Genomic DNA, 23,838 nt, shown 5'->3' on the forward strand with positions numbered 1-23,838 from the left:
TTGCGTCGGGTATGATCATTATTGTGCAAAAAAGACAAAAAAAAAACCACATGCAGTGCCTTTGTTCGCCAACTCAGATCCGTGCTCCCTACGGCCCCAGAAGACCAGCCGCAGCACGCGCAATGTTTACCATGTGCGGCGCTCGTTGTCATGATAGCCATGTATCGTGTGAGTTGTCGGCTTCGAGGGTCGTCAGATCGGGTGAGCAAACTCTAATTATTATTCCTCGGCAGAGCGCGCAATACGGAGTAATTTGACAACGCCCGACGGGTGCACTGCGTACGTATTGGGCTACGGCCCACGGGCGTGAAGTGCGCGCTAGCGAGAGATCAGAGGAATTGGCTTCGTTGATTGGCTCTACACTATCTGCTAAAGTGCGGCTAATGCAGCCCGTGTACTTGAACACCCTTTTGGGTTGTTGGTTACGTCGCATACGTAGTACGTAGTCGTTTGACACCAGGCGGTACCCAGACGACTGGAACATACATGGACGGACAGAGTAACGAGGATGCAGCGCCGCGGGTCTAGAGTCTCGACGGCCTTATTGATGGGTCGGTCTGGAAGACTTGACCTGCACTAATAAAGGCACAGTAAGTGCAGCGGTGGACTGTGAGCTATGTATTCACCCCTCGCAAAAGTCAAAACCAAAAACGATTGTGATCCTCCACGCTCCACCCGGATTGAGCAGCACACTCATGCTCGGATAGGAAAGAATGCACCAGCCTCCAGGGTCGGAACTTTCTCGGGCTCCCTAGGGACTATGTGTAACACTTTGTCTTAATACCGCAAAGCTGAACCAAGGGCTCCCAGCTGATGGTGGCCACCACCACCACAAAGTTGACACACAATGCGGGAGGTGGGCCCATTTCGAGCGTAAGGACGGCAGGCACCGGTAAGGTATTATTAGTGAAAGTCTCGAAAGGACAGAATCTAGAGGCCTCTCATCAGTAGGCACCTGACGACACCCGCGTCGGCATTGGGTTTCTTAAAAGATATATCTACGACTCTTGGCTTGTGTCCCGGCATGTGGCCACATCCCTCAATGAAGCACCATATTTGACGGCTGCCGCCATGTTACATTATCCTCTTCACAGCCAGAATGTCTGACCCCTTGGTTACTCAAGCGATTGCCGACGGGAGGGTTCCTCCCGGAATCACAGCCCAGTATCTGAATCAAAGCAAAGACGCGTCTGCCATTGTTGGCATCATCTTTGTCACCATTTTCGCCAGTTGTGTCGTTGCCGTTCGACTCTTCTCGCGAGCCTTCCTCCTCCATCGATTCGGTCTCGATGATTGTCTGACTGTGGCCTCTTGGGTAATATAGCCCTCCTCCTTAATATGATATACTTCCGTCGCGGTCGAGTACACGCGTGTTAGGGATCATCTCCCAACGTTGACTGCCGACGGTGTCTTTTCTTATCGTGGTTGCGAACATTGGCTAACCGTCAATGTGACGTGTAACAGGTGTTATTTATTCCCTTTGTTGGGTTGTGCATCAAATTGATCCGGTTGGGGTCCGGTCGACATTTTGACTACATACAATATGTCCTCGATATGCCAACCATACAGAGGACGGAAGTCCTCGATTTTGTCGCGCACATCCTCTACACGACTTCGTTGCTGCTCTGCCGGCTTTCTGGCTTGGCGTTCTACCATCGGCTGTGCTCGGTCAACCCGCGATTTTTGCTAGCCATCAAGATTGTCTTTGCGATCATGATTATCGGCTATATTTCACAGCTCTTCCTGATCATCCTCCACTGCATACCCGTCACAGGCCTCTGGCCTTATACTTTCCAGCCAGACTACGACAAGTACAGATGCTTGCAGTGGGGTCTCGTGTACAGCGTGAACTCGGCCGTCTCCCTGGCCTGCGATCTGTTTCTCTTTGGTATTCCTGTCCTCATGATCAGGATGCTCAACATCTCGCGCAAGAAGAAGATCCAGCTGGGTGGGATTCTTCTCCCGGGAATTCTGTGAGTTTCTTTCCAAGATCAGGGGTTGCTCGGTCGATGCTGACAGCAGGCAGTGTCATTGGGATATCCGTCACTCGGCTCGTCTTTGTTATTGAGGGGCAATGGAATGTGGACATGTCCTGGGCTTGTACGTGATTATTCTGAAAACTCCTGATCGAGGTTGAGACACTAACACTCGCAACAGACGATCCAATGCTCGCCATCGAGGTCACCGAAATCGGCGCCACTCTCGTTGCCCTCTCCGTACCTGGAGTCAAACCTTTCATCGACAAGTTCGTTCTTCGCCGGAACATCCTTAGCGAAGACGACACCAAGGGCCACTCGAGATACGGCGATCAGTCTACTAGTCAGCGAGGCGACATAGCCCTGCATTCTCTCAACTTGCGCTCGGCGTACGATGGCAGACAGGATCACTTGCGCGAGAACGAACACGAGGCATCGGCGCAAGGGTTTGGGAATTTTCGAACCCGGAACAAGTTCGGTGACGACCAGAGCGATAACAGTGTCAATGGCATCTTGATACACGTTGACTTCCAGGTGAAAGAGGTCTCTGCTCGCCGGGAATCGAATGCGCATGCCGCATCACAAGCGTCTAGTTCCACTAGTTAGAATTGTCCGCGTGTCGTAGTAAATGTCTACGGTGCTTCTCGGCTGGAAAGAATTTGATTGTTGTGCATGGCGCGCCCACCTACAGAGTTACTCACGGTGAACTGCGAGCATTCATCAGCAACATGAATGAAGCCAAGCCACCAAAACCCCTGTCGTGCACTGACAGCTGAACGTTTTGCTTGGCTTGCTCCCACATTCCGCATTCCATTGCATTATTGATCATTCCATGTCCGTACTGTACGCGGTCTGGGGACCAAGGTCTAGATTTGCTAGCCGGCTCTCGGCAGAACCGGATGCATCGCGCACGCCAATGTATTAATTCCGGAGACTCAGCCGTGTGTCACTGCCACACTCAGGGTTCTGCTGCCCAATGAGACATTGCCTTTAGGCTCCCTACAGCGGCGATCGACATGGGGTTTCTGTCTTCTGCAAAAGGGCTCCACGCGAGCTTCAGGTAGAGCTACGATCAGCTACATACCTACGCCGCCGTAACTAATGACTAACAACAGGAAATTATCTACCTACCTAGTACCTACCACCTGAGTGAGCCGTCTCACGAGTTCCAGAGAGACATTTTTCGTCCCTTGGCGGACTGGCCTCCACGTGTGCAGGCTGCGGCAGGGACCAGCTGATTGATTTGTACACGTGCAGAAACAAGTTTTGGACCTTTGGTTGCAGATAATCTGATTCACAGCAAACACGTCTTGTCCCACGTTTCACAGACTCACAGTGCCATTTGCCTATTAATAAGCTTCCACGATCCCCCGCATCAGCCCGCTCGACAATCACCTGTCGCAAGCCAACATGTCTTGGAAGTTGTCACTGCTCGCGCTTCAGGGACTCGCGCTTCAAGCGCTGGGCGCCGGGCGTGATCCAAATCCTCCCTTCTCCTTCAACCCGAACCTGCTCCCGCTTCAAGAGAATGCTGGCACGGAGGGCTTGTTCCCCATGGCGGACTGTGTTGGGTTCAAACTCGAGGAGGCTACGATTAACGACATGCGACAGGCCTTGGAGGATGGCCAGCTCACGTCAGTCGAGTTAGTTGCCTGCTACCTCACGAGGACATATCAGACGCAAGAGTATATCAAGTGAGTGCGCATTGACACCCTAACTGTAGCCTGGCAACCGCTGATGTCTTTCTCCCGCCAGTTCTGTCCTCCAGGTGAACCCTGATGTGTTCGCCATTGCCGCGCAGCGTGATGCGGAGCGCAAGAAAGGCAACGTTCGTGGCCCCTTGCACGGCATTCCCTTCACCGTCAAGGACAACATTGGCAGCAAGGACAGCATGGAAACCACCGCCGGTAGCTGGACGATTCTTGGCAACATTGTTCCCCGCGATGCACACGTCGTGAAGAAGCTGCGCGACAGCGGCGCTGTTCTGTTTGCCAAGGCGACTCTGAGTGAGTGGGCGGACATGCGCAGCAACGACTACTCCGAGGGGTACTCAGCTCGAGGAGGCCAGGTCCGAAGCTCGTACAACTTCACCGTGAACCCTGGCGGCAGCTCGTCCGGCTCGGCTGTTGGCGTCGCGGCCAACGCGATAGCCTTCTCACTTGGCACCGAGACCGACGGCAGTGTCATCAACCCGGCCAACAGGAATGCTCTCGTCGGCTTGAAACCCACGGTTGGCCTGACATCAAGAGCCGGTGTCATCCCGGAGAGCGAGCACCAAGACTCAGTTGGTGTACTTGCTCGCACCGTCACGGACGCCACTCTTGTACTCGACGCCATCTACGGAGTCGACAAGCGCGACAACTACACTCTGGCACAGAAGGGAAAGACGCCTCCCTGCGGCTATGCGCCCTATCTGACGAACAAGACAGCTCTGAAGGATGCTGTCTTTGGCTTGCCCTGGGAGAGCTTCTGGGTCTATGCCGACGACGACATGAAGAGCCAACTCCTCGACCTCTTGGATCTCATCAAGTCTGCTGGTGCCACCATTATCAACGGCACGGAAATCACCAACTATGAAATCTTGGTCTCGCCCGATGGCTGGAACTGGGACTATGGCACCACGCGCGGCTACCCAAACGAATCCGAGTACACCTACATCAAGGTCGACTTCTACCGTAACGTTGAAACGTACTTGTCGGAGGTGAACAACACAAACGTCAAGAACCTAGCCGACATTGTTCAGTACAATGAAGACTTTGATGGTTCAGAGGGCGGCTTTCCATACGCAGATGGCAAGGGTATTCCCGCCTTTGCGTCAGGCCAGGACGGCTTCCTCGCGTCTCTAGCGACAAATGGCGAGCGGAACGAGACATACTGGCAAGCGTTGAATTTTTGCCAGACCTCCTGCCGCCAGGGTATTGACGACGCCCTCTCCTACAACGGAAAGCAGCTCTCGGGGCTGCTCGTGCCACCACAGGTTGCACAGGCACCACAGATCGCAGCACAGGCTGGCTACCCCGTCATCACGATTCCAGGTGGTTACTCAGCTGATTCAGGCATGCCCTTTGGCCTCGGCATCATGCAAACAGCCTGGGCGGAGGACAAGCTGGTGAAGTGGGCCAGTGCCATCGAGGACTTGCAACGATCGACTGATGCGCCTTCAAAGCGTAGGCTGCCCAAGTGGCTCGGGTACCTCGAGCGCAACATTCCCGTGCCTTTCTGATCCAAGCCAGCCAGCCAGCCCACTAAGATGGCTATTGTAACTTTGCTCATACTTCATGGGTTCCTTTGATATTTGCTCACACCCTATATGCAGACCCAGAACGTCATTCATATACACATGTACGTCATCTGGAGGGCACTCCATAGCAAGAATTGATTATTTATACGTAAACGCAAGCCAATATCATGCTTAACATGTACCAACGACTACGCCAAAATAACCCGTTGCGAATTGCCGAATCCATGGCGGGCACAGCCGACTCGATTTGCCGAATCTTAGCAGCTTCCACACAGTGGGGAAGAAAGCCGTCTGCGACCTCCCGGGTCCCCAGGTTTATTTCTCGCTCCGCCATGGCCACTACGCAGTCATCCGTCCTCCAACATGGAGGTGGGGGAGGGGAGACGCGGGGAACATCCAGGACTCCAGATCAGTGCCTGGTTGTTCGATAGTCCGTACGTCTGCGTAGAAACAGCACGCACAGGACAAGATGTGGAGGTGGGCGGGGATGGCATAGCCCGTGGCGATTGGACGCGTCGAGGGCCGCGATTCCCGCAAAGTCCGCGACGCAGAAATAAAAGGCGTCCTTCACCACGTCGTCCACTGCGTTACTTATCAAGCGACACAGGAATATCAGCGACAACGCTCGGCAAGACTGATTGACAGGAATGACAATCGCACCATGTCCATTTTGACTACCCTCTCGACGCCATGGGTGGCCGTCGTCGCGATTGTCGTGCTGGTTACGGTGTACTATGTGACACCATACCTCACCGACAATGCACACCTAAGAGGGATCCCTGGACCTCCCACGGCCGCCTTCTCAAACATCTGGCTGCTGTCGGTGTGCAGGAGAGGGAAGAGATTTGCCATCGTGCATGACATGCACCGGAAACTGGGTCCGGTGGTTCGCATCGCGCCGAACCATGTCAGCATCGCAGACGCAGATGCAATCAACACCATTTATGGTCATGGCAATGGCTTCCTCAAATCGTGAGTGGCCATCGCACGTGTCTAACGGATCAATGTCAAGGCCGGCTTGTCTGATTATAACTATAGTGATTTCTACGACGCATTTGTGTCCATCCGTCGCGGCCTCTTCAACACTAGGGACCGCGCTGAGCATACGCGCAAGAGGAAGCTCGTCTCGCACATCTTTGCGCCCAAGTCCGTGACAGAGTTCGAGCCATATCTTCGACAGAACTTGGAAGAGTTTGTCAGGCAATGGGACAAGCTGATCAAGCTATCGCCCCACAGTCAGCACTCGGCTCGGCTCGATTGCCTGTCATGGTGTACGTTGGCTTCCACTCACGGCCTCTCCTGACACTGACCCGAAGCACAGTCAATTATCTCGCATTTGACACGATAGCTGACTTGGCATTCGGAAAACCATTTGGAATGCTCACCTCTGGCGCCGACATTGCGGAGATCAGGACGACCCCCACAAGCCCACCACTGTACGCTCCCGCCGTCGAGATCATCAACCGTCGTGGCGAGGTCTCGGCAACCCTTGGCATCATGCCCTTCCTCAAGCCGTATGCACGCTACCTGCCGGACCCGTTCTTCTCCAAAGGCCTTGAGGCTGTAGAGCGCCTGGCTGGTATCGCCATCGCTCGCGTCTCTGACAGACTCGAGAATCCTCCCGACATTAGTCGCCAAGACCTGCTTGCGCGACTTGTGCAGGGCAAGGATGAAGATGGACAGCCACTGGGGCGCGAGGAACTGACAGCGGAGGCGCTGACGCAGTTGATCGCGGGCAGCGACACGACGTCCAACTCATCATGCGCGCTGCTATACCACGTGGTCAAGACAGAGGGTGTCTTGGCCAAGCTTCAACAGGAGCTTGATGCAGCTGTCCCAGACGACGTGGACGTCCCCATGTACGAGCAGGTCAAGAGCCTTCCGTACCTGGAGCAGGTCATTAGCGAAACACTTCGTCACCATTCAACCTCCGGCATAGGCCTCCCGAGAGAAGTCCCCCCGAACTCAGCAGGTGTTACGATCCGGGGGCGCCACTATGGTCCTGGGTCAGTCTTGAGTGTACCCACGTACACGGTCCATCATGACAAGTCGATCTGGGGAGAAGATGCGGATCAGTTCAACCCGAGCCGGTGGGAAAACCCGACGGCTGAGATGAAGAAGGCTTTCATCCCCTTCAGTCATGGCCCGCGATCCTGCGTCGGGAGGAACTTGGCTGAGATCCAGATGAAGCTGATTGCAGCCACATGGATCAAGAGGTATGATGTGTTCCTCGAGCAGGAAGTGATGGAGACCCGCGAGGGCTTTTTGAGGAAGCCAACAGGACTCAATGTTCGGATCCAAAGGCGTCGAAAGGGTGGTTCTTGACTGCTGTATAAGTATGCTCAGTGCCCATCGGTCGTCATGGCTTTACTTTAGCAACAGACTTGAACGGAAAGCGTGCATCATTACTCGTGCCATCAGGGTACCTTCGTTTCATTCTTGTCCATGGGTTTGGTTGACCGTAGTGCTGTGGCCAAAAGGACGTGACTAAGGTGGCCAGGAAGACGTGCGATATCATCCTCTGTCAGTCTTTGACTTCACTTGATATTTTGTTTTGTGCCTTCAAACATGCTCTGCTGCGAAGTCATGACAAGTACACCATGCCATCGTCAAAAACAATCATGCGGATGTTCACTTGATCTCAGTATCGTGGAGCTGCATCTACTGACGTCACTTGAATTCTGCTTGCATCTTCCCCATCCTCCCTCCCCCATCCTCACTCCTCACTCCTCATTCTTCAACCGCAAGTTGGAGTCTCAAGTGAGCCACGGTGCTCTGGGTGAACGCGGATATTTCTAGAAAAGCACTCCGAAATGCTGCGCACAAAGCGAATCGCTGGCCGATTCGGGCTCTTCTCACGGAAAGCATGGCAATATCCACGTGCGATGCCATGTGCGACGATTACATCCGCCCTACACACATCAAGCATGACGGAGGACCACATCGCCACTCTCAAAGTGAGACGAGACCGAATGATGCAGCAGCTACACGACACATGCCAATGGGGCCAAGGCGAACGATGGGGAAGGTGAGTCCCGTCGGCTGTGCGGCCCTCAATTGCTGGCACCAGTTCCCATCCGCCACGCTGACATTTCTCAGCGCTGTCATTGACACGGGCATGAAACGTCTCGCGCTCACAGACGCAGACAAGGCGGTCCGAGACTGGTTCGTCGAGGAAGCCAAGAGTCTTGGATGCAATGTGACGGTAGACGAGATGGGTAACATTTTCGCGGTCCGCCCCGGCACCAATCCAGATCTCCCACCTATTTACGCTGGGTCTCATTTGGATACGCAGCCAACTGGTGGGCGCTATGATGGGATTCTCGGAGTCATGGCCGGACTTGAGGGCTTGCGGGTTCTACAGGAGAACGATATTCAGACCGACCATCCCATCGGGCTCGTCAATTGGACTAGGTAAGCTAGCAAAGGACAAGCCGTTGCTGAATTAACACCCTGTGCCCAGCGAAGAGGGGGCTCGTTTCCCGATCACTATGATTTCCTCGGGTGTCTGGGCGGGCGTCGTTCCACTAGAGAAAGCCTATGCGTCGCAAGATGTCGGCGGCAGCGGCTCAACGGTGAGATCCGAGCTCGAAAGGATAGGTTATCTGGGTCCCAGGCCTGCAACGCCTGAAGCAACGCCGATGGCTGCTCATTTTGAGCTGCACATTGAGCAAGGCCCCATCCTTGAGAACAATCAACAGAAGATCGGTGTCGTGAATGGCGCTCAAGCCTACAAATGGTTCACCGTCGTGGTCAAGGGCAGAGGTAGGCTTGCACACTGCCCGATCGAGATGGTAGACTGACGTTCACCTTAGCCGCACACACTGGCACCACTCCAATGGACGCAAGAGGAGATGCCCTTCTGGTGGCAGCCCGCATGATAAACCACTCAAACGTTGTCGCAAACAACTCGGGGGCGCTGGCTTCTACTGGCATCTTGACGCTTCAGCCAGGGAGTGTCAACGTCATTCCGAGCCATGTTCGTTTCTCTCTCGACATACGCTCAAAGTCTGATGCTATCGTAACGGAGGTCGAGCAGAAACTGAAGCGTGATTTCGCTGCTATTGCCCAGGGGCGTGATGTTGAGGGCTGCACGCCGCCCTCCGCAGGAACCTTGCCGATGGAAGTCACATGGGCCACAGACTACCATTCTCCGGCTGTTCATTTCGACCAAGGATGTATCAACGCAGTCCGGACGTCAGCAGCGGGAGTCCTAGGAAGCAGCGAATTATTTCGAGATATGACGAGCGGCGCTGGGCACGACAGCGTCAACACAAGTAAGCACGTTCCCACGGCCATGATCTTTGTGCCAAGCAAAGGTGGAATCAGCCATCACCCGGAGGAGTGGACGAGCGATGAAGACTGCGCCTTGGGTGCTGCAGTCCTCTTGCAAGCAATGCTGAGGTATGATCGCGGGCATAATTCAAAGTGACGGCGCCATCAAATACGATACAGTAGTACCAGTTTTGGGGACAGTCCTCCACGGCCTGAGAACCACTTGACGTGATGCATGCAGAGAGCTCAAATTTATGTACCGCTTTGCGAACCACCACACGTACTCACGATCCACTTTCTGATGTTTTCAATAGCGGTTGCATCCATGTTTCCTGCGTTATCGTAGTCCGCGGGAACCGATAGACCCTCTCCTCGAACGAAGCAATGATCAAGGCCTTCAAGCACGCTCAGCACCACGTCTTGCTTGGAACGAAGCTCCCTCTTCCAGACCGTGAAATCATCCTCCACTGTCACTTGATAATCACGAGAGCCTTGCAGCAATAAGATCGGCTTGTCCATTGCCTGGCAAGTGCCGATGGGGTCAAGCTCACGACAACTGTTCCAATAACAGGCAGGCAGACCGAACGGGAGGTCGCGAGGAGCGGTAGTTGAATCTGGGCCGAGTCTGTCCGCGGCGTCTGATTTCTTCTCGGCCTCCGCAATGAGCTCTTGTGTGGATTCGACTAAATCACTGTCCAGTGAAGCAAAGTACCGAAGTTGTCGGGCGTAGGATTTGTACATGGTCTCGCTGGGTGGTGCCAGAAGAACGATCCCGCGGATTCGGTTGTCAACTTGGGCCAGGTGTGGAACAACGGTGGCACCGAGACTGTGGCCGAGTAAGAAGATCCGGCCTGATTCAATCTCTGGATGTTGAGACGCATAGTTGAGAGCAGCATTGGCTTGGTCGAAGTATTCGTCGGCTATTGTGAAAGACGATCTGTTCCTGAACTTTTGGCCGTGTCTCAACGTGACTTTGTCGAATCGTATGGATGCAATGCCTTTCTGCGCAAGACCCAGCGCCAGATCTTTGAAGGGTTTCAGAGAGCCGACGCTCGAGTCTCGGTCACAGGGTCCTGAGCCTGCCAAAAAGACGACACAAGCATGGGGACCAGTGTGCTTCGGTAGGCAAAATATCCCCGGGACTTCCAACTTCGACCCTAGCTCAATGTCTGTCTCTCTTGCATACCCATCCTCTGTATATGGAGGACATTGCCAGGCGACCCCGAAGCCCGCTGCCAGGAGTGGGCTGACCTGGAGGCCAAGGAGCCGGCCTGAGGGCCACATCCGAAGGACCACGGCCAAGTTAGCTCGGGCAAAGTACACCGGAATCTTGGCAGTGGGCAAGAACATTGTTGTTTTGATGGAGGGTCGCCCAACCCGCTCGATCGGACCGGTCGTGGCAGTGATCACCTGCCATCCTTTCCTCAGCGCGGTCTCGGTCAGGAGTAGTCGCAAAGGCAGAGCAAAACGGCCGCGCAAACCAGCCCAGTCGCCGTCCTGTAAGAGACGGATGGTATCTGTCGCTATGAGAGACATTTGCTGCTCGTTGCAGGCACCCCTTCTGAAGGCCAAGGCAGAGACTGTCCGGATCCAACCGCCCAAAGATAAGACATACCCGTAGGCTCGTCGGGCCAAAGCGGTCAAAGTTGAGTTCAGGGTCGACATAACGTGGACATATCAATCTTCTAGGAAGTCCCACATGGCCTTTGAGTTGTTTCAAGTATCCATTGTCGCTTATGTTCATTTCTGGACCTCAGACTTAAGCAAGAATGTGAGATGCAGGCGGCCCCCTCTTCTCCGCGCTGTGCCTCACACGGACATATTACTCGTCTAACGCAGCGAATGAGAAGCTTACTAATATCAGAAATGATCTCGTTGAAAAACAGTATTGTTGTAGAGAACGCAGCAACAGCGATCTGGTCTCCGTGGTTGGCATGGTCCCTGGAGGGATCAAGTGCGCGACAATCACTCAGAGGGCAGCGTCAGAAGCTGTGGCTCACGAGCAGAGAGAAAGGTGCACGAGTGAGATTGGGCCAATTTCCAAAGTAATATCCTATTGATGCATACAATATGCTAAGATACGGTTCAATCCTATGGATGTTAGACTCGTGAACAAACGTTGCAGTCGTCCGAGCATGACAGGCCATTCAGTACGCCGCGCTCTTCTCCTGGGTCATGCCAGAGTTGTGCACGCCAGTCACGCCGCCACTGACGCTGCTCCTGTCTTCGAAGCCCTCCTCGTCGTTGCGCGAGATGATAGGGGTCTCGCCAATGGCAACCTGAGGCATGACCGAAAACTTGCCATCATTCCTCCTGGTCTCCGGAATAAGGAAGTTCAACCATCTGGGGAATATGAAGAACGTGACGATGAAGATGACGACCAGGTGCATGATGATGAAGGAGTACAGGAAGGGCGGGTCATTGTAGTGATTGTTGTTGATGAACTTGGGGTACGCAAACGTCCAGACCAGGAGGACAGCGGGTCCTGTGATGTATTTGAGGAGGACAGGCCATGCCCAGTGGAGCTTCCAGTTCTTGCCTGTGAGGACAGCGTGGTTGATGTCGCGGCGGAATTGGTTGCCCTGTTGCGAGAGACATTAGCTTACGATCCATCTTGAGCGGTAGCGGTGACAACTTACACAGTAGAAGGCGGCGTACCAGAAGCGGCTCAGGAAAGCGTTCTTGGCGAAAAAGCGAGGAGCTCCGACGGTGGGCGTCCTGCTGAGCAGCACACTGGCGATGACGCTGACGATGAAGAGACCAAAACCTGCACCAGCACCTGCAGAGGGACTGACAAGGTGGCCAACGAGCAGGCCAACGAAGTTGGAGAGGACGTAACCGCCATTGTAGGTCCAGTATCCAATGGGACCAATCTGATCCACAGGATCCCTCCATCGGTAGATGGTGGTCACGAAGAAACACTCGGTGAAGACGGTGAAGAACAGGGCAATGTCGTTCACAAACGTGTCGACAGCATCCAACAGGTTAAAGCCCACCTCGCTAGTGTAAATGATGGAGATTAAGAACGACACGACGGCAATAATGCTGACAATGGACCAGCGAGGCCACTTCTTGCCCCAATCTGTTACGACCTAGTCCCTCGTAACCCCCTATAAGCAGCTATTACGCCTGTATTGATCGCTCGTCATTCGATCAATGCCTGATCTTTTGCCCATAGCGCAACGGTTAAGCGTAACCGTTATAATTTAATCGAAAAGAGCTAGTAGCCCGGTTAAGTAGGGGCCTATTATTCGAGGTCTATTGTTCGAGCCCCGCTACTAATAAGGCTCCGCGCGAATAGCTTAGGCATAACTATTGCGGAACGCCTTAGGGGTTAGTAGCTACTAGGATCGCGCTAGCGAGGCTAGTGCGTGGAGAGCCTAGGAGGTCGGGACGACCTCTTAGAGGAGGGGAGCTAATGTTACGACCTAGTCCCTCGTAACCCCCTATAAGCAGCTATTACGCCTGTATTGATCGCTCGTCATTCGATCAATGCCTGATCTTTTGCCCATGGCGCAACGGTTAGGCGTAACCATTACACAATCAGAGTCGCAGACCATGGTCGTCATAACTTCAAAAAGTGCGAAGACACATGTGACACCGAGAAGCCACAGTGTAAGGAAAAAGATGACGGAGAAGAAGTTGGAACCAGGCATCTCGGCGAGAGCGGTCGGGTAGGTGAAGAACCCAGAGCTGAAGGTGGAGAGACGCTCCTCTTCCGAAGGCTTCAGGCCCAGGAATCCAACAACACCCATGACCGCCAGCGCAGAGACGATTTCGATAGCCGAGTTACTCAGGGCAATGATGAAGGCATCCTGGACGGCGTTAGAGTGCTTGGAGGCGTATGAGGCGTACGAGACGAAGTATCCGAAACCGACACCGATGGAGAAGAACATTTGTCCAAAGGAGTCCTGCCAGACTTGGGCACCACTGATGGATTCGGTGCGCCAAACACCCAAATAGAGCCTGAAGCCATCCGAGGCATTGGGCAAGGACAGGGACCGAATAGCCAGCAGGGCGATCATGACCAGGGGCAGTGCCATGGTCACGTAGATGGCGCGTCCAGTCAGGCCAACACCCTTGAATGTACACATCCAGCAGATGAACCAAGTGAAAATGGCCCATCCGAGCGTCTCACCGACGACGCCAGTGCCGGGGTAGGAGATCATCTCTTTGGTCTTGTCGCCAATGGGCGCCGGGTTCTTGACAACATTGTTCAGGAAGAAATCGGGTGCGTTCATATCGGACCATGGCAGCGGGCTCGTGAAGGAGTGGCGGAAGTAAACCATAGCCCACGCCAAGATGGCCACGTAGTAGGTCACGACAGTATATCCGTTGAACACCATGGACAGACCAACGCCCTTGGCGCGATGGCTGACGCTGTTCCACGCGCCGACACAGCCCGCACGGTAGGCTTGTCCAATGACGACCTCGAGTGTCAGGATGGGGATACCGATAAAGAATAGGGCGATGAAGTAGGGGATGAAGAATTGGAGACCGTGGTTGTTGAAGACGACCGAGGGGAAGCGAAGCAGATTGCCGAGACCGACTGCACCACCAATGGCGCAAAGGACATATTGACCTCGTGAGTTGAAGTTGTCGCGGCCATCGTCGTCTTTGCCGGCGTCTGGCGCCACCATGAGCCAGACTTGCCTGCCAAAGCTTGCCTTGGGGGCTTGTTCAGCCATAATGACTGACGTTGAACGACGATTATAGTAAGAGGCCTGCCTTGAAGGGTAACTAACAAACACTGGACAGAACTCTCGTAATTTTTTGCGCAGACCGATGACAGAAAAGAGAGGAACCGGGCAATCAGGGACTCGGAGGAGGAAGATGGGGCTTGTGCTGCGGGAGTGCCTTGACTTTAAGCACCCGCGCTTCTGCGCCAACAAAACACCCCCATCAGTCAGATGCCAGCGGGTTCAAGCCAGTCACCCAGCTCGCCCCTGATAGATGTGGAAGGTGGCAACTGCATGACCAAATTGTTATCAATACCAAGCCTCATTCATCGGCCCCCGAAGCTTGGCAGACAGTCTCGAGCGTGACCGAGTGTGGTCTGGGGGAGGAGGATCCTTTGGCACCTTTGCAGACCCTGGGGTGAGGACCAGCGAGAGAAGTTCCAGACAAGCCTATCACTGGCTTCGGACATGTTCTATCGCCTTGGCTGCGGCTCAGACGCGGCCTTGGTAGTCACGCTGGATAGGCGCCGTCAACCTTATTGACTGGAAACGGGTCCACCCCCGCAAGCCAAGCTTCGGCCGCCACCCACATAAGATAAAGCCAAGCTTTCTGAACAAGTCTTAGTCCCCCCTTTACATGTCCGTCCCTCTCAGCTCCTAGCCTTCTGTTGCTTCTTTGCATGCGCTTCCTCGCTAGCTCGGACGAAAGAGGCAGGTCGAAATAAGCATGTGTGTTAAAGTTGATGGCGGAGCGCTTGTGACCCCAGCCGCGCATGCGAGCCCTGCGTTCCAAAATTGCATCGAAATAAGTGTGTTGGCCTTTATTTTACTGTGCATGCCCACTTGTTCGATAAGCAATCTCTTGGCGTTGGCGACTAAGTCATCCTGCCTGCGGTTCATTGTATGCGCTGCTCGCTTGCTGTCGCTTATTGTTGCATCTGTGGTGAAGACGGCGGGCCTCGCGCTTTTCTAAACGGTCTCGTACCAGATGGCTTGGGTCCAGTCCTGCCCATTCTTGTAGCCTGCGACGGTACTGACTCGGCTTCCCTCGGGCAACGATACGTGCATCCAAAACCTCAGTCCCATTGACATCCAGTGTGCTTGACAGCTTGAGGCAGTGCCACGCGGAGGGTGCTGCCAACCTGCGTCGTTCCTAACTTAAGGCGAGGAAGCTTTCGAAGCTTGGGCCTGCAGGAAGACCGAGATAAAGCGATGATTTCCGTCTCTTGGGCAGCACAGCAGGGGTACGTACACGTACGTGGTCCGCAGGGACACGTTCAAGTAGTCTTGGCTCCGGTGAAGGCGTACGTCCTGCTGTCGCCATTCTGGCAGGTGTTTCTGGGCACATGCATCTGCTGCAGCATCGGTTCAAAGGCCACGGATTGTTCGTTCCCGCTCCAAATTGACATGTCGTCCCACAGCAATGGCGAGCTGATTGTACGCCCGCATAATGACGGTTCGAATTTTGCGTCGAAAGATGAATCGTGGCAGTTCATGTTGACAAAGTGTCGGGATCGTGTTCTGTCGGTTCCTTCAGTGTACCCGTGTCGCGTGCAGTGTGCCAGTTGGCAGCAGGCACCCATTGCAGGGATCTGACGGGTATGCAGGCCCCTAGCAATGACTAATTTTATTAAAGTCGATAAAGCCAGCCTGGTCCGATTGTTTGTTGGACGGCGAGGCTGCTGAGTGACTTGAGTCTTGCGCGCGCTCAATCATCGATGCATCGAAAGGCCTCGCTCCCACCACAAGCACCCGCAAACGTGAGAGTGACATGCCGTCTGGCGCAGACCGCGAATTGGTGCCGATGCATTCTGCTGCCGTTACCTCTCACGGACGCTTAGGCACCTTTGTTGGAATGTGCAGCGTCTGCACCCTGCAAGAAACCGACTGGACTTTGAAAGAAGTGCTGCTGCAGTCGGCTCAGTGAGACGCGCCGCGGCCGGCTGGCTGATGTTGGTCGCAAAGTTCAACCCCCAAGAGCGTGTCGCTTCCCCCTGCCTGCATTCGATGTGTGATTGAGTGCTGTCGTTTGATGTTCGAGTCAATGTTCGTCGATTTGGCCCGAGATTGTATTGGCTGAAGCGAGTAAAAATATTAAGCACTGAGATGAAGGACGACAATTCTCCTTCTCCTCGCTGTTGCTGTTGTCGTTCGAGTACAAGCAAGTTGCCGCACCTGCACCTGCCTACCCGGGGGCGGTGGACATCACGAGCGTATGGCGTCGCAATGCGCGGGTTGTAACACGTTGTGAAAAAAAGAAAAGCTTGTTCTAGACGAATGAAAGCTAGGATAGAATCGAGGTGTTAGCCACATATAGGACTTTTACTAATTTCATAGCTTTATTGCTGGGGAAAATCGTCGTTGGTGTTCCCGTTTCCGACAATATAAATAAATATTTTGGGCCAATCTAAAACGGTTTCTTCACGTTGCGGCCCTTTCATTTGCCATGTCGACTTCGTTGTTCACAAGGCCAGCATCTCATTGGTCTTCTCGTTCCGCAGGCAGCCTCGGCGACTGGCTGCTCGTTCGCTCCAAGTGTCGCGAGGACGCTGTCTCCAGTCCTTCGTTCATGTTTTCATCGCAATTGGGCTGACTGGCTCCGCCTCGAATGCTTACCCAGCGGCATGCTGAGCTTATTTGCCCATCCGCCAATCATGCCGATGCCTATACGCACAATCCAATAGCTGATCCCTTAGATCGGTTCCCGTACCTCGTGAGTGGTGAATCCGTTCCTGGCCCCCACAAGGCGAAGGAAGCAATAGACGTCATTCGCATAGTCCAGCTTCACGAGCGTAGATCGCCAATGGTAGGGTCGAGTCGGCAAACATGCGTGTAGAGAACGGGCATTTAAGATCAGTCATGTGCCCCCGTGGTCTGACGAAAGTTCACTCCAATCTACTGCAACCAGAAGGTCTCTACGTGGAACAGTTGGCCTACGATCATGTCCAAAGTCGATACTGGCGCGGCTCCTCCTCAGGAAGGGTGAGCTTCCCCCAACCCCACCCATTGGTGTCTTTCATCATGCCACAAGGCAGCTAACCAACCGCGCAGCGACTGGCCACCAGGCTACGTCCCTGGCCAGGGCTTCACTGAAAGGCCTCGGGCCCAAGAACCGCAGAGCGTCGTCCCTCAGGATCCCGCTCTCGATCCTCCCCAAGATACACCCAGCGATGCGACCGCCGCCACCCTCAACGATGCCCCCAATGGCGTGTCTGGTCCAGAGCCAGCCGGCAAGAACATCGTTCCCCTCGAGAAGCTCGACGTCAGGCCGCAGTGGGTACACTGCCCTCAATGCAACCGGGACACGCAGACACGGGTACAGGGCCGCAGCGAGGGCAAGACCAAGTTTATGAATGTGTTCTGGTGGCCTCTGCCCAACCGCAGGCACTGGTGGGAGAAGACGCACTGGTATTGCCTCAAGTGCGACAAGGAGCTCGCCATGCAAAAGTACGGCAAGGAACTGCAGGTCACGGCGAACCAAGTCCAGAAATGACCGAAGATCCCCATCGGGTCGGGGTAAGCAAGGTGACTTTGCACGGAGTAGCGAGACGGGGACGGTAATTATTGAAGATACCATATCATAGCGATTTCGAATTACCATTTGCACTGGAAAGTTGCAATTTCCCCCGCCCAAACTCAAGCAGCCGTCTTGTCTTGCAGCATATGATCCCTCTTCTTCGCCTCGGTCATTGTAATGACAGCCCTCTCGTTGTTCTTCTTGCGCCTGTCCGTACTGACGGTGCAGGCCGCTGCGGTGATAGCCAGGACGCCAAACGCAATGGCAATGAGGTAAACCAGCCTGAAACCCTGGACATAGGCCTGGCGCGCAGCATTCTCCGCCTCGCGGACGAGTGCGGGTGATGAGCCGGCGACTGCTTCATACGCTGCTCGGGTGTTGGTTGCCGCTGCGGTGATGAGCTGTTGGAGAAGACTGTCCGAGTACTCGACGCCCGCATTCTCAATCGCATCCGTCATGGTCGACGGGAGGACCTCGTTGAAGCGGTTGGAGTAAATGGCCGTATAAATGGCCGTCGCAACGGCACCACCAAACAGTCGGAATGTGCCGGCGAGGCCGACAGCGACGCCCAGGTCGCTCTGGTCCTCCAGGCCGAACGACAACATGGTAAAAGACAGCAGTTGCGGCGGCGTGATGGTGGTGGCAGCCAGCACGACCGTGGCAATGGCCTGCGCCTCGTCGTTGGCACCCACAGATGCCATGGACCCGATCAGAGCTGTCTGCGCAACAGTAAACCCGACCAGCTGCCACTTCTCGTGATGGAGGCGCGAGCAGACGAAGACCACTACGAGGCCAGCCGCTGCGTAAACGGGTCAGCATCAGGCAGGACAAGTAAGAAGGGAGTGGCGACGCGACGTACTCCATGTGCCACACGAAAAGATCATGGCGTACACGCCACGCATGATTATATCGTCCTCGGGGATGAAAAACGCCTGCGACTGACGAGGCCAGAGAACGTTCATGCTGTAGTAGAGCATTCCACCTACAAAACAAACCACAATGACCATGTCGAACCTTTTCATGTCAGCGAAATAGACATCGAGGGTGTCACACCGTCAAGACTTACTCGCGAACCTTCCTGAAGAGCTTGGGTGGGAAGAGCGGATACTCCAGCTTGGCGTACGAGCACCAGAAGCCGACAGCAATGAAGCAGCATCCGCCAATGATGATGGGCGCCAGTGTTCCTGGGTGCGTCCACGGATACGTTCGACCGCCAAAGTTCACTCCAATGAGAAACAGTGCGCCACCGCTCAGGAAGAGCAAGACGCCGACCCAGTCCATCTGCTTGACCAGCTGCCACTTGGTCTTGCCATCTGCACGGTGCTTCGTCTCAAAGTCCGGGGGCGTGTAGAAAAGGAAGAGGAGAATGAACGCCATGCAGTGGAACGAGAAAAGATACCAGTAGGCGCCTCGCCATCCAATGTCCTGGTATGCAATGAAGGCGTAGCTGATGACGGGACTGGAGAAGGCGATGGCCAGGCTGACGTCCAAGCCACCCACAGCGGCTATGCGATATCGATTCGGCACGAGCTCCTGGACGCAGGCGTAGCAAAGCTCTTGGAACCCAGAGCCGACACCAAAGAGAGCGCCAGAGGCAATCATCATGTTGATGGAGCGCCCGTTGGCACCCACAAGCGCGCCGCAGATGGAGATGATGGCGCCCGTCATCATAAAGTACCGTCGACCAAAAATGTCCGACAGACGGCCACCAATCGAGACGATCATGGAGGCGCCAAAAGTCCAGTTCAAGGTGATCCAGGTCGAATTCGGGTCTGGTCCAAGCTCGGCGTTGATCATGGGGAGGGTGGTTGCTGGTATCAGCATGGACATGATGTAGGCGTTGATCTGTCCGCACATGGCCTGCTACCGTTAGCCACCGTCAAAATTCGGGCAAAGATGCTGATAAACGCACAATGTAGGCCAAGATGACCTCCTTTGTCAGTTTGCCGTCATTGGGATCCTCCTCGCCCGTGGGCGTGTATACTGCGTGGGCATTCTCAACCTCTTCGTGGTGGGCGGTTTTGGACATGTCTCGGATATCATCAGCGTCAGAGACGCGAGAGCCATGAACCGGTACAGCCATGTTCAGATTCTTCGTCGGCAGGAAGATGCTGATGAGGAAGCTCGTCTGACCGACTTGAATTTGATGTTACCCTAGCGATCGGCGGTCTTTAAGCTTCTCAATTAGAATACGCTCTGCCAGCGGCTGTTGAGACCCGGGCCACTATGATAGCTCTTCGATACAGGTTTCCCCTTTACCCCACGTTTTAAACTTCTTGAATAGCTCTCATCTTGGCTAGATGCCGCCCAGTCTGGGGAAGCGCCGATCCGGGGGGCGGATGTTGAGTGCGGAGAAGCTCAGCTCGCATAAGGTTTCCCGACTGCTTTTTCATTCTCATTGAGAGCGCCAGGACAATAGGATATCCAGCGGAAATTGATTGCCGCCTCGATAGAGCACTGCTTTCAATGGCAGTCGCTGATAAGTGTCCGATGGCCGCTTTAAGAAGCTAAGCGTATGTAGGCATCCTACCACCAAACACCAGCCTCTCACCATGACACGAGTAGTCGTATTCGGTGCCACAGGAGTCCAAGGCGCAGCGCAGGTCGCTGTACTCGCACGGACTGGTCATGATCCCGTCGCTGTTGGCCGCAACCCCAAGCCGATAGAGATTGACGGCAAGCCCATCGAGACATGTGCCGCCGACTTTGCTGATCAGGCGGCCCTCGACAATGTCTGCGCCACAGCCGAAGTGATATTCCTCAACCTGCCGTCTACGTCCTTCCAGCCGACGGAGCCCATCCTGGATGCTGCGCGAGCCATCGCCCAGGCTGCCAAGAAGTCGTCGTCCGTCCGCCTGGTGGTTTTCAACACGAGCATGCCGGTGCCCGAGGAAAAGCGCGGTATCGAGGCGCAAGACGATCGAATCGACATTCGAAACATCCTGCGGGACCAGGGCCTCCCCGTCATCTCCATCCAGCCAGTGGTCTTTCTAGACAATCTCCTCGAAGGCTGGGCGTACCCCCCAATCGCCGAGCGCCAGACCATTGTCTACTGCCACAAGCCAGAGCTCGAGGTGTCCTGGATCTGCCATCACGACATTGCGCAGCTCATGGTCGCGGCCATTGACCGCCCCGACCTTGCTGGACGCAACATTGCCGTTGGTGGCCCGGAGACGGTGCACCTGCACGAGTTGGCCGCCAAGCTGTCGCGCGCGTGGGAGAGGCCGATTGGGTATGAGCACCAGACGGTGGACGACTTTTGCGACAAGATCAGCGTGGCCATGAAGCAGAGGTCGAACATTGACGCCGACCAGCTCGTGGCGCAGATGCACAAAGCCTACACGCACTACAACGAGTCGCCTGAGAAGCCCTTCAAGATCGACATGGGCCCTGTCTTGGAGGAGCTGCCGGTCAAGCTGACGCCAATTGAGGACTGGGGCAGGATGACAAAGCACAGGCTTCCTCCGCCCATAGCGACCTGATCAGTAGATGAATAGACTCAAGTCCACTCTGAATGTGACTTCATGTTGGTGTCGAGCAGTCGCTAGTTGTGACTTTAAATTGATCATGCGAGGTGGACAGTTCCGCTAGTGGGAGTTCACGGTAGTGAAGCGCGCGTCGTCGCAAGGCTGCGTCGTCTGGTGCTGGCAGATTTTAATGGTGAATGATCAAAATTGGTGTCGCGCTGGTTCGCGTGTGACTTCCTAATGATAAGAAATTTCCTCCATCAGCGTTCGCCCCGCTTTGAACTCACCATGATCATCGCCATCTTGGAACATTGAAGCATTGACATCACCCAAGGCCACAATTCAGGGCGCTGGACATGCTCACCTTTGGTCCTTATCGAACAATGAGACTCTGCCATGCGCATCGCTGCCGCTTCGCTTTGCGACCATCATGACAACTCTACCGGCAATCGACGCTCTGCTCTGGATCCTTGGCGGTACCACGAGGGCAATTCTCGCGGTCGCGATCCTTCTCGGCACCTGGATTCTCCTATTATGCGTGTACAATGCATTCCTTCACCCCTTGGCCAGAGTCCCCGGCCCATGGGCGGCGTCACTGTCCAACATCTGGCTCGCATGGCACGTGAAGAATGGCCGTGTGGCGGAGCTGGGAAAGACGCTGCATGGGCGCTACGGGCCAGCTGTGAGGGTAGGGCCCAATGAGATCTGGTTCAACAGCAAGGAGGCGTTTAGGACAATCTACAGCAGTGGGAGTGGCTTTGAGAAGTCAGAGTTTTACCGTAAGTAGTCGAGCCTTGCCTGTGTGGCTTCTGCGCCTGGTCCTCACACATGCTGATGGCGAACAGTCGCAACAGCCCTCATCCGTCCGCTTCAGGTTGACAGGCACCTCCAGGTGACCTGGCCAGACGAGCTCGATCTGCTCTCCGAGGGAGACATGAAGCGATACCGTCTCCAGCGTCGGCTGATTGGGCCAGTCTACCGACCTAACAATGTGCTTCGCCACGAGGGGAGCGTGGACGTGGTCATGAAACGCGTGGTCAAGAAGCTTCGCTCGCTGCACGGCAACGAAATCGACCTCAAGGAGTGGATGCACCTCCTCGTCGTCGAGTGCCTCGGTGCCGTGGTCGTGTCATGGTCGCCGGGCATGTTGGAGAAGGAGAGCGATCGAGGAACGAGCGTCCATGCCTACAATGCGTGGAGGCGCAAATCCGTCCTGGGCTTGTTTCCCCTAGTCCCCAAGCTCGAGTCTCTGTCCATGCCGGTTGGGCGGGCGTTCAGTAGGATCTGGGGCATCAACTTTGACGCGCCACCCAAATTCCGGCCCTTCTTCCCAGTGAGTACCCATGGTTCGTCGAAGCTCCTTGACTAGGAGAAAACTGACAGGAGGCAGGCTGTGGGCCAAAAGATTGGGCAGAGGATCAAGGTGATGAAGCAGGGGCAAAAGGACGCGCGCACAGATCTCGCAGCCGATCTTGTGCAGCTCCATCAAGACCGACCCGAGTTTACAGAGGCGTACCTGCGCAAGATGATTATGACCAACTTTGGGGCCGGGCACGAGACCATGGCGTCGACATTGACGTCCCTGATGACGGCCCTGGGCGAGCACCCAGAGGTACAGCAGCAGCTGGCGGATGAGCTGCGTCAGCTGAACAGGTACCCCTCGTACGACCAGGCGGACAAGACACCCATCTTGCACGCCGTCCTCAAGGAATCAAGACGCCTGTACCCCGTGGTGTCCATGGCGCTACCACGCGTCGTCCCAGGCTCGGGGGCCCGCCTGCATGGCTACGATATCCCGGCCGGGACGACGGTCGGATGCAACCCCATTGCCCTGCATCGGAATCCGGACGTGTGCGGACCAGATCCGGCGACTTTCGAGCCTAGCAGATGGCTAGGTGATGAGCAGCGCGCAAAGACAATGGACATGTACAGCCTGGGATGGGGTGGCGGTGCCAGGTCCTGCCCCGGGAGACACCTGGCCGAGATGATGGTGTGGAAGATGGCTGTGGTTCTGCTCAGGGAGTTTGAGATATGTGTTCAGGCGCCAGCGGAGGAGGAGATGCCATCGTACTTTTTGTCGATCATGACTGGCGTCAAGGCACGATTTCAGAGACGGGACAAATGATAGTGACAACCATCCTCTAGAGACCCAATCAGTCCATGATGCTGTCTAAACATCAAGCCAGAATAGTAGCGTGAAAGTCGCGTCGTCAGGGCGTTGAACTGTTGAACAGTACTCCGTACTGCATACCAATTACGTGATAAGAGCCTGTCCTCGCCTGGGGCGGGCTCTCGCTAGGCTGTGGGGTCTTATGGGCTCCACGAGGTAATTTACCAAGGACCCAGCACCTTAAAGATAGTTTAGTTTGTGAACAAGGTTGTTTTGGCCACTCCATTAGTCTCCACTTGCCGTTGATAAGGCCAAACGTGGGCACGGTCGACTGCATTTTTCGTCTGCGTTTGTGGTTCAAGGGGAGCGAAGCACCACCATGCCGTGTCTGAGCGAGGACCGTGACAATATCAGAAGCCAATCACGGCCATCTTGATGGCTAGTGCTCACTATCTGCGCGAATGGTTTGAGCGCATTGCTACGGAGGACGAGTTCAAAAGTTATGCGTTGACGCTAAAGGCGCTAAGTCTGCATGTCGTTTAAATCCAGCTAGCTTTGGTGCAAATCCTACGG

The 23,838-nt window shown here is 54.9% G+C and overlaps 10 protein-coding genes across 10 annotated transcripts; 7 read left to right on the forward strand and 3 right to left on the reverse strand.

Moving 5' to 3' along the window:
* Window positions 1-964: 964 nt before the first annotated feature.
* Window positions 965-2,645, forward strand: F5Z01DRAFT_668290 (uncharacterized protein). The gene is made up of 4 exons (XM_046264338.1): window positions 965-1,315; window positions 1,465-1,973; window positions 2,027-2,100; window positions 2,158-2,645. The coding sequence occupies exons 1-4, from the start codon at window positions 1,100-1,102 to the stop codon at window positions 2,580-2,582; spliced, it is 1,224 nt and encodes a 407-aa protein (XP_046113682.1). The 5' UTR covers window positions 965-1,099; the 3' UTR covers window positions 2,583-2,645.
* Window positions 2,646-3,249: 604 nt separating this feature from the next.
* F5Z01DRAFT_466926 (amidase signature domain-containing protein) lies at window positions 3,250-5,390 on the forward strand. Its single transcript, XM_046259966.1, has 2 exons — window positions 3,250-3,670; window positions 3,732-5,390. Exons 1-2 carry the CDS (start codon window positions 3,387-3,389, stop codon window positions 5,197-5,199), a joined length of 1,752 nt encoding a protein of 583 aa, XP_046113683.1. The 5' UTR covers window positions 3,250-3,386; the 3' UTR covers window positions 5,200-5,390.
* A 198-nt stretch (window positions 5,391-5,588) lies between these two features.
* Window positions 5,589-7,559, forward strand: F5Z01DRAFT_466910 (cytochrome P450). Its single transcript, XM_046259965.1, has 3 exons — window positions 5,589-6,189; window positions 6,256-6,488; window positions 6,539-7,559. Exons 1-3 carry the CDS (start codon window positions 5,879-5,881, stop codon window positions 7,540-7,542), a joined length of 1,548 nt encoding a protein of 515 aa, XP_046113684.1. The 5' UTR covers window positions 5,589-5,878; the 3' UTR covers window positions 7,543-7,559.
* A 240-nt stretch (window positions 7,560-7,799) lies between these two features.
* Window positions 7,800-9,771, forward strand: F5Z01DRAFT_668303 (uncharacterized protein). Its single transcript, XM_046264339.1, has 4 exons — window positions 7,800-8,245; window positions 8,317-8,631; window positions 8,681-8,982; window positions 9,033-9,771. The coding sequence occupies exons 1-4, from the start codon at window positions 8,031-8,033 to the stop codon at window positions 9,647-9,649; spliced, it is 1,449 nt and encodes a 482-aa protein (XP_046113685.1). The 5' UTR covers window positions 7,800-8,030; the 3' UTR covers window positions 9,650-9,771.
* On the reverse strand, window positions 9,697-11,231 carry F5Z01DRAFT_696927 (Alpha/Beta hydrolase protein). Its single transcript, XM_046266297.1, has one exon. The coding sequence runs from the start codon at window positions 11,155-11,157 to the stop codon at window positions 9,745-9,747; it is 1,413 nt and encodes a 470-aa protein (XP_046113686.1). The 5' UTR covers window positions 11,158-11,231; the 3' UTR covers window positions 9,697-9,744.
* A 344-nt stretch (window positions 11,232-11,575) lies between these two features.
* On the reverse strand, window positions 11,576-14,291 carry F5Z01DRAFT_715473 (creatine transporter). The gene is made up of 3 exons (XM_046266518.1): window positions 13,034-14,291; window positions 12,132-12,574; window positions 11,576-12,074 (listed from the first exon to the last, which is right to left on the reverse strand). Exons 1-3 carry the CDS (start codon window positions 14,178-14,180, stop codon window positions 11,640-11,642), a joined length of 2,025 nt encoding a protein of 674 aa, XP_046113687.1. The 5' UTR covers window positions 14,181-14,291; the 3' UTR covers window positions 11,576-11,639.
* A 2,727-nt stretch (window positions 14,292-17,018) lies between these two features.
* On the forward strand, window positions 17,019-17,951 carry F5Z01DRAFT_467021 (uncharacterized protein). The gene is made up of 2 exons (XM_046259968.1): window positions 17,019-17,153; window positions 17,223-17,951. The coding sequence occupies exons 1-2, from the start codon at window positions 17,113-17,115 to the stop codon at window positions 17,662-17,664; spliced, it is 483 nt and encodes a 160-aa protein (XP_046113688.1). The 5' UTR covers window positions 17,019-17,112; the 3' UTR covers window positions 17,665-17,951.
* F5Z01DRAFT_467016 (fungal trichothecene efflux pump) lies at window positions 17,770-20,005 on the reverse strand. The gene is made up of 4 exons (XM_046259967.1): window positions 19,601-20,005; window positions 18,755-19,548; window positions 18,548-18,702; window positions 17,770-18,487 (listed from the first exon to the last, which is right to left on the reverse strand). The coding sequence occupies exons 1-4, from the start codon at window positions 19,769-19,771 to the stop codon at window positions 17,808-17,810; spliced, it is 1,800 nt and encodes a 599-aa protein (XP_046113689.1). The 5' UTR covers window positions 19,772-20,005; the 3' UTR covers window positions 17,770-17,807.
* Window positions 19,894-21,378, forward strand: F5Z01DRAFT_467033 (uncharacterized protein). Its single transcript, XM_046259969.1, has one exon. The coding sequence runs from the start codon at window positions 20,241-20,243 to the stop codon at window positions 21,168-21,170; it is 930 nt and encodes a 309-aa protein (XP_046113690.1). The 5' UTR covers window positions 19,894-20,240; the 3' UTR covers window positions 21,171-21,378.
* A 207-nt stretch (window positions 21,379-21,585) lies between these two features.
* Window positions 21,586-23,280, forward strand: F5Z01DRAFT_631120 (cytochrome P450; the record flags this gene model as incomplete). The annotated part of the gene is made up of 3 exons (XM_046261766.1): window positions 21,586-21,938; window positions 22,038-22,488; window positions 22,528-23,280. The coding sequence occupies 3 exons, from the start codon at window positions 21,586-21,588 to the stop codon at window positions 23,278-23,280; spliced, it is 1,557 nt and encodes a 518-aa protein (XP_046113691.1).
* Window positions 23,281-23,838: the final 558 nt, after the last annotated feature.

The sequence above is a fragment of the Emericellopsis atlantica genome, assembly GCF_019669845.1.
Source record: "Emericellopsis atlantica unplaced genomic scaffold F5Z01scaffold_51, whole genome shotgun sequence".
Taxonomy (NCBI): Eukaryota; Fungi; Ascomycota; class Sordariomycetes; order Hypocreales; family Bionectriaceae; genus Emericellopsis; species Emericellopsis atlantica.

What these genes read in the sequence shown, in the direction of transcription:
- F5Z01DRAFT_668290 (XM_046264338.1), top strand. Translation starts at nt 1,100, where the DNA reads ATGTCTGACCCCTTGGTTACTCAAGCGATTGCCGACGGGAGGGTTCCT. An exon ending in GTCTGACTGTGGCCTCTTGG is followed by an intron (nt 1,316 to 1,464) that starts GTAATATAGCCC and finishes GACGTGTAACAG; the next exon opens with GTGTTATTTATTCCCTTTGT. An exon ending in ATTCTTCTCCCGGGAATTCT is followed by an intron (nt 1,974 to 2,026) that starts GTGAGTTTCTTT and finishes GACAGCAGGCAG; the next exon opens with TGTCATTGGGATATCCGTCA.
- F5Z01DRAFT_466926 (XM_046259966.1), top strand. Translation starts at nt 3,387, where the DNA reads ATGTCTTGGAAGTTGTCACTGCTCGCGCTTCAGGGACTCGCGCTTCAA. An exon ending in CAGACGCAAGAGTATATCAA is followed by an intron (nt 3,671 to 3,731) that starts GTGAGTGCGCAT and finishes TTCTCCCGCCAG; the next exon opens with TTCTGTCCTCCAGGTGAACC.
- F5Z01DRAFT_466910 (XM_046259965.1), top strand. Translation starts at nt 5,879, where the DNA reads ATGTCCATTTTGACTACCCTCTCGACGCCATGGGTGGCCGTCGTCGCG. An exon ending in GGCAATGGCTTCCTCAAATC is followed by an intron (nt 6,190 to 6,255) that starts GTGAGTGGCCAT and finishes TTATAACTATAG; the next exon opens with TGATTTCTACGACGCATTTG. An exon ending in GCTCGATTGCCTGTCATGGT is followed by an intron (nt 6,489 to 6,538) that starts GTACGTTGGCTT and finishes CCCGAAGCACAG; the next exon opens with TCAATTATCTCGCATTTGAC.
- F5Z01DRAFT_668303 (XM_046264339.1), top strand. Translation starts at nt 8,031, where the DNA reads ATGCTGCGCACAAAGCGAATCGCTGGCCGATTCGGGCTCTTCTCACGG. An exon ending in CAAGGCGAACGATGGGGAAG is followed by an intron (nt 8,246 to 8,316) that starts GTGAGTCCCGTC and finishes GACATTTCTCAG; the next exon opens with CGCTGTCATTGACACGGGCA. An exon ending in CGTCGTGGTCAAGGGCAGAG is followed by an intron (nt 8,983 to 9,032) that starts GTAGGCTTGCAC and finishes CGTTCACCTTAG; the next exon opens with CCGCACACACTGGCACCACT.
- F5Z01DRAFT_696927 (XM_046266297.1), bottom strand. Translation starts at nt 11,157, where the DNA reads ATGTCGACCCTGAACTCAACTTTGACCGCTTTGGCCCGACGAGCCTAC.
- F5Z01DRAFT_715473 (XM_046266518.1), bottom strand. Translation starts at nt 14,180, where the DNA reads ATGGCTGAACAAGCCCCCAAGGCAAGCTTTGGCAGGCAAGTCTGGCTC. An exon ending in CATGGTCTGCGACTCTGATT is followed by an intron (nt 12,575 to 13,033) that starts GTGTAATGGTTA and finishes AGGTCGTAACAG; the next exon opens with ATTGGGGCAAGAAGTGGCCT. An exon ending in GGTACGCCGCCTTCTACTGT is followed by an intron (nt 12,075 to 12,131) that starts GTAAGTTGTCAC and finishes CTCTCGCAACAG; the next exon opens with GGCAACCAATTCCGCCGCGA.
- F5Z01DRAFT_467021 (XM_046259968.1), top strand. Translation starts at nt 17,113, where the DNA reads ATGTCCAAAGTCGATACTGGCGCGGCTCCTCCTCAGGAAGG. An exon ending in GCGGCTCCTCCTCAGGAAGG is followed by an intron (nt 17,154 to 17,222) that starts GTGAGCTTCCCC and finishes CCAACCGCGCAG; the next exon opens with CGACTGGCCACCAGGCTACG.
- F5Z01DRAFT_467016 (XM_046259967.1), bottom strand. Translation starts at nt 19,771, where the DNA reads ATGGCTGTACCGGTTCATGGCTCTCGCGTCTCTGACGCTGATGATATC. An exon ending in CTCTTCAGGAAGGTTCGCGA is followed by an intron (nt 18,703 to 18,754) that starts GTAAGTCTTGAC and finishes TGACATGAAAAG; the next exon opens with GTTCGACATGGTCATTGTGG. An exon ending in CTTTTCGTGTGGCACATGGA is followed by an intron (nt 18,488 to 18,547) that starts GTACGTCGCGTC and finishes CCGTTTACGCAG; the next exon opens with CGGCTGGCCTCGTAGTGGTC.
- F5Z01DRAFT_467033 (XM_046259969.1), top strand. Translation starts at nt 20,241, where the DNA reads ATGACACGAGTAGTCGTATTCGGTGCCACAGGAGTCCAAGGCGCAGCG.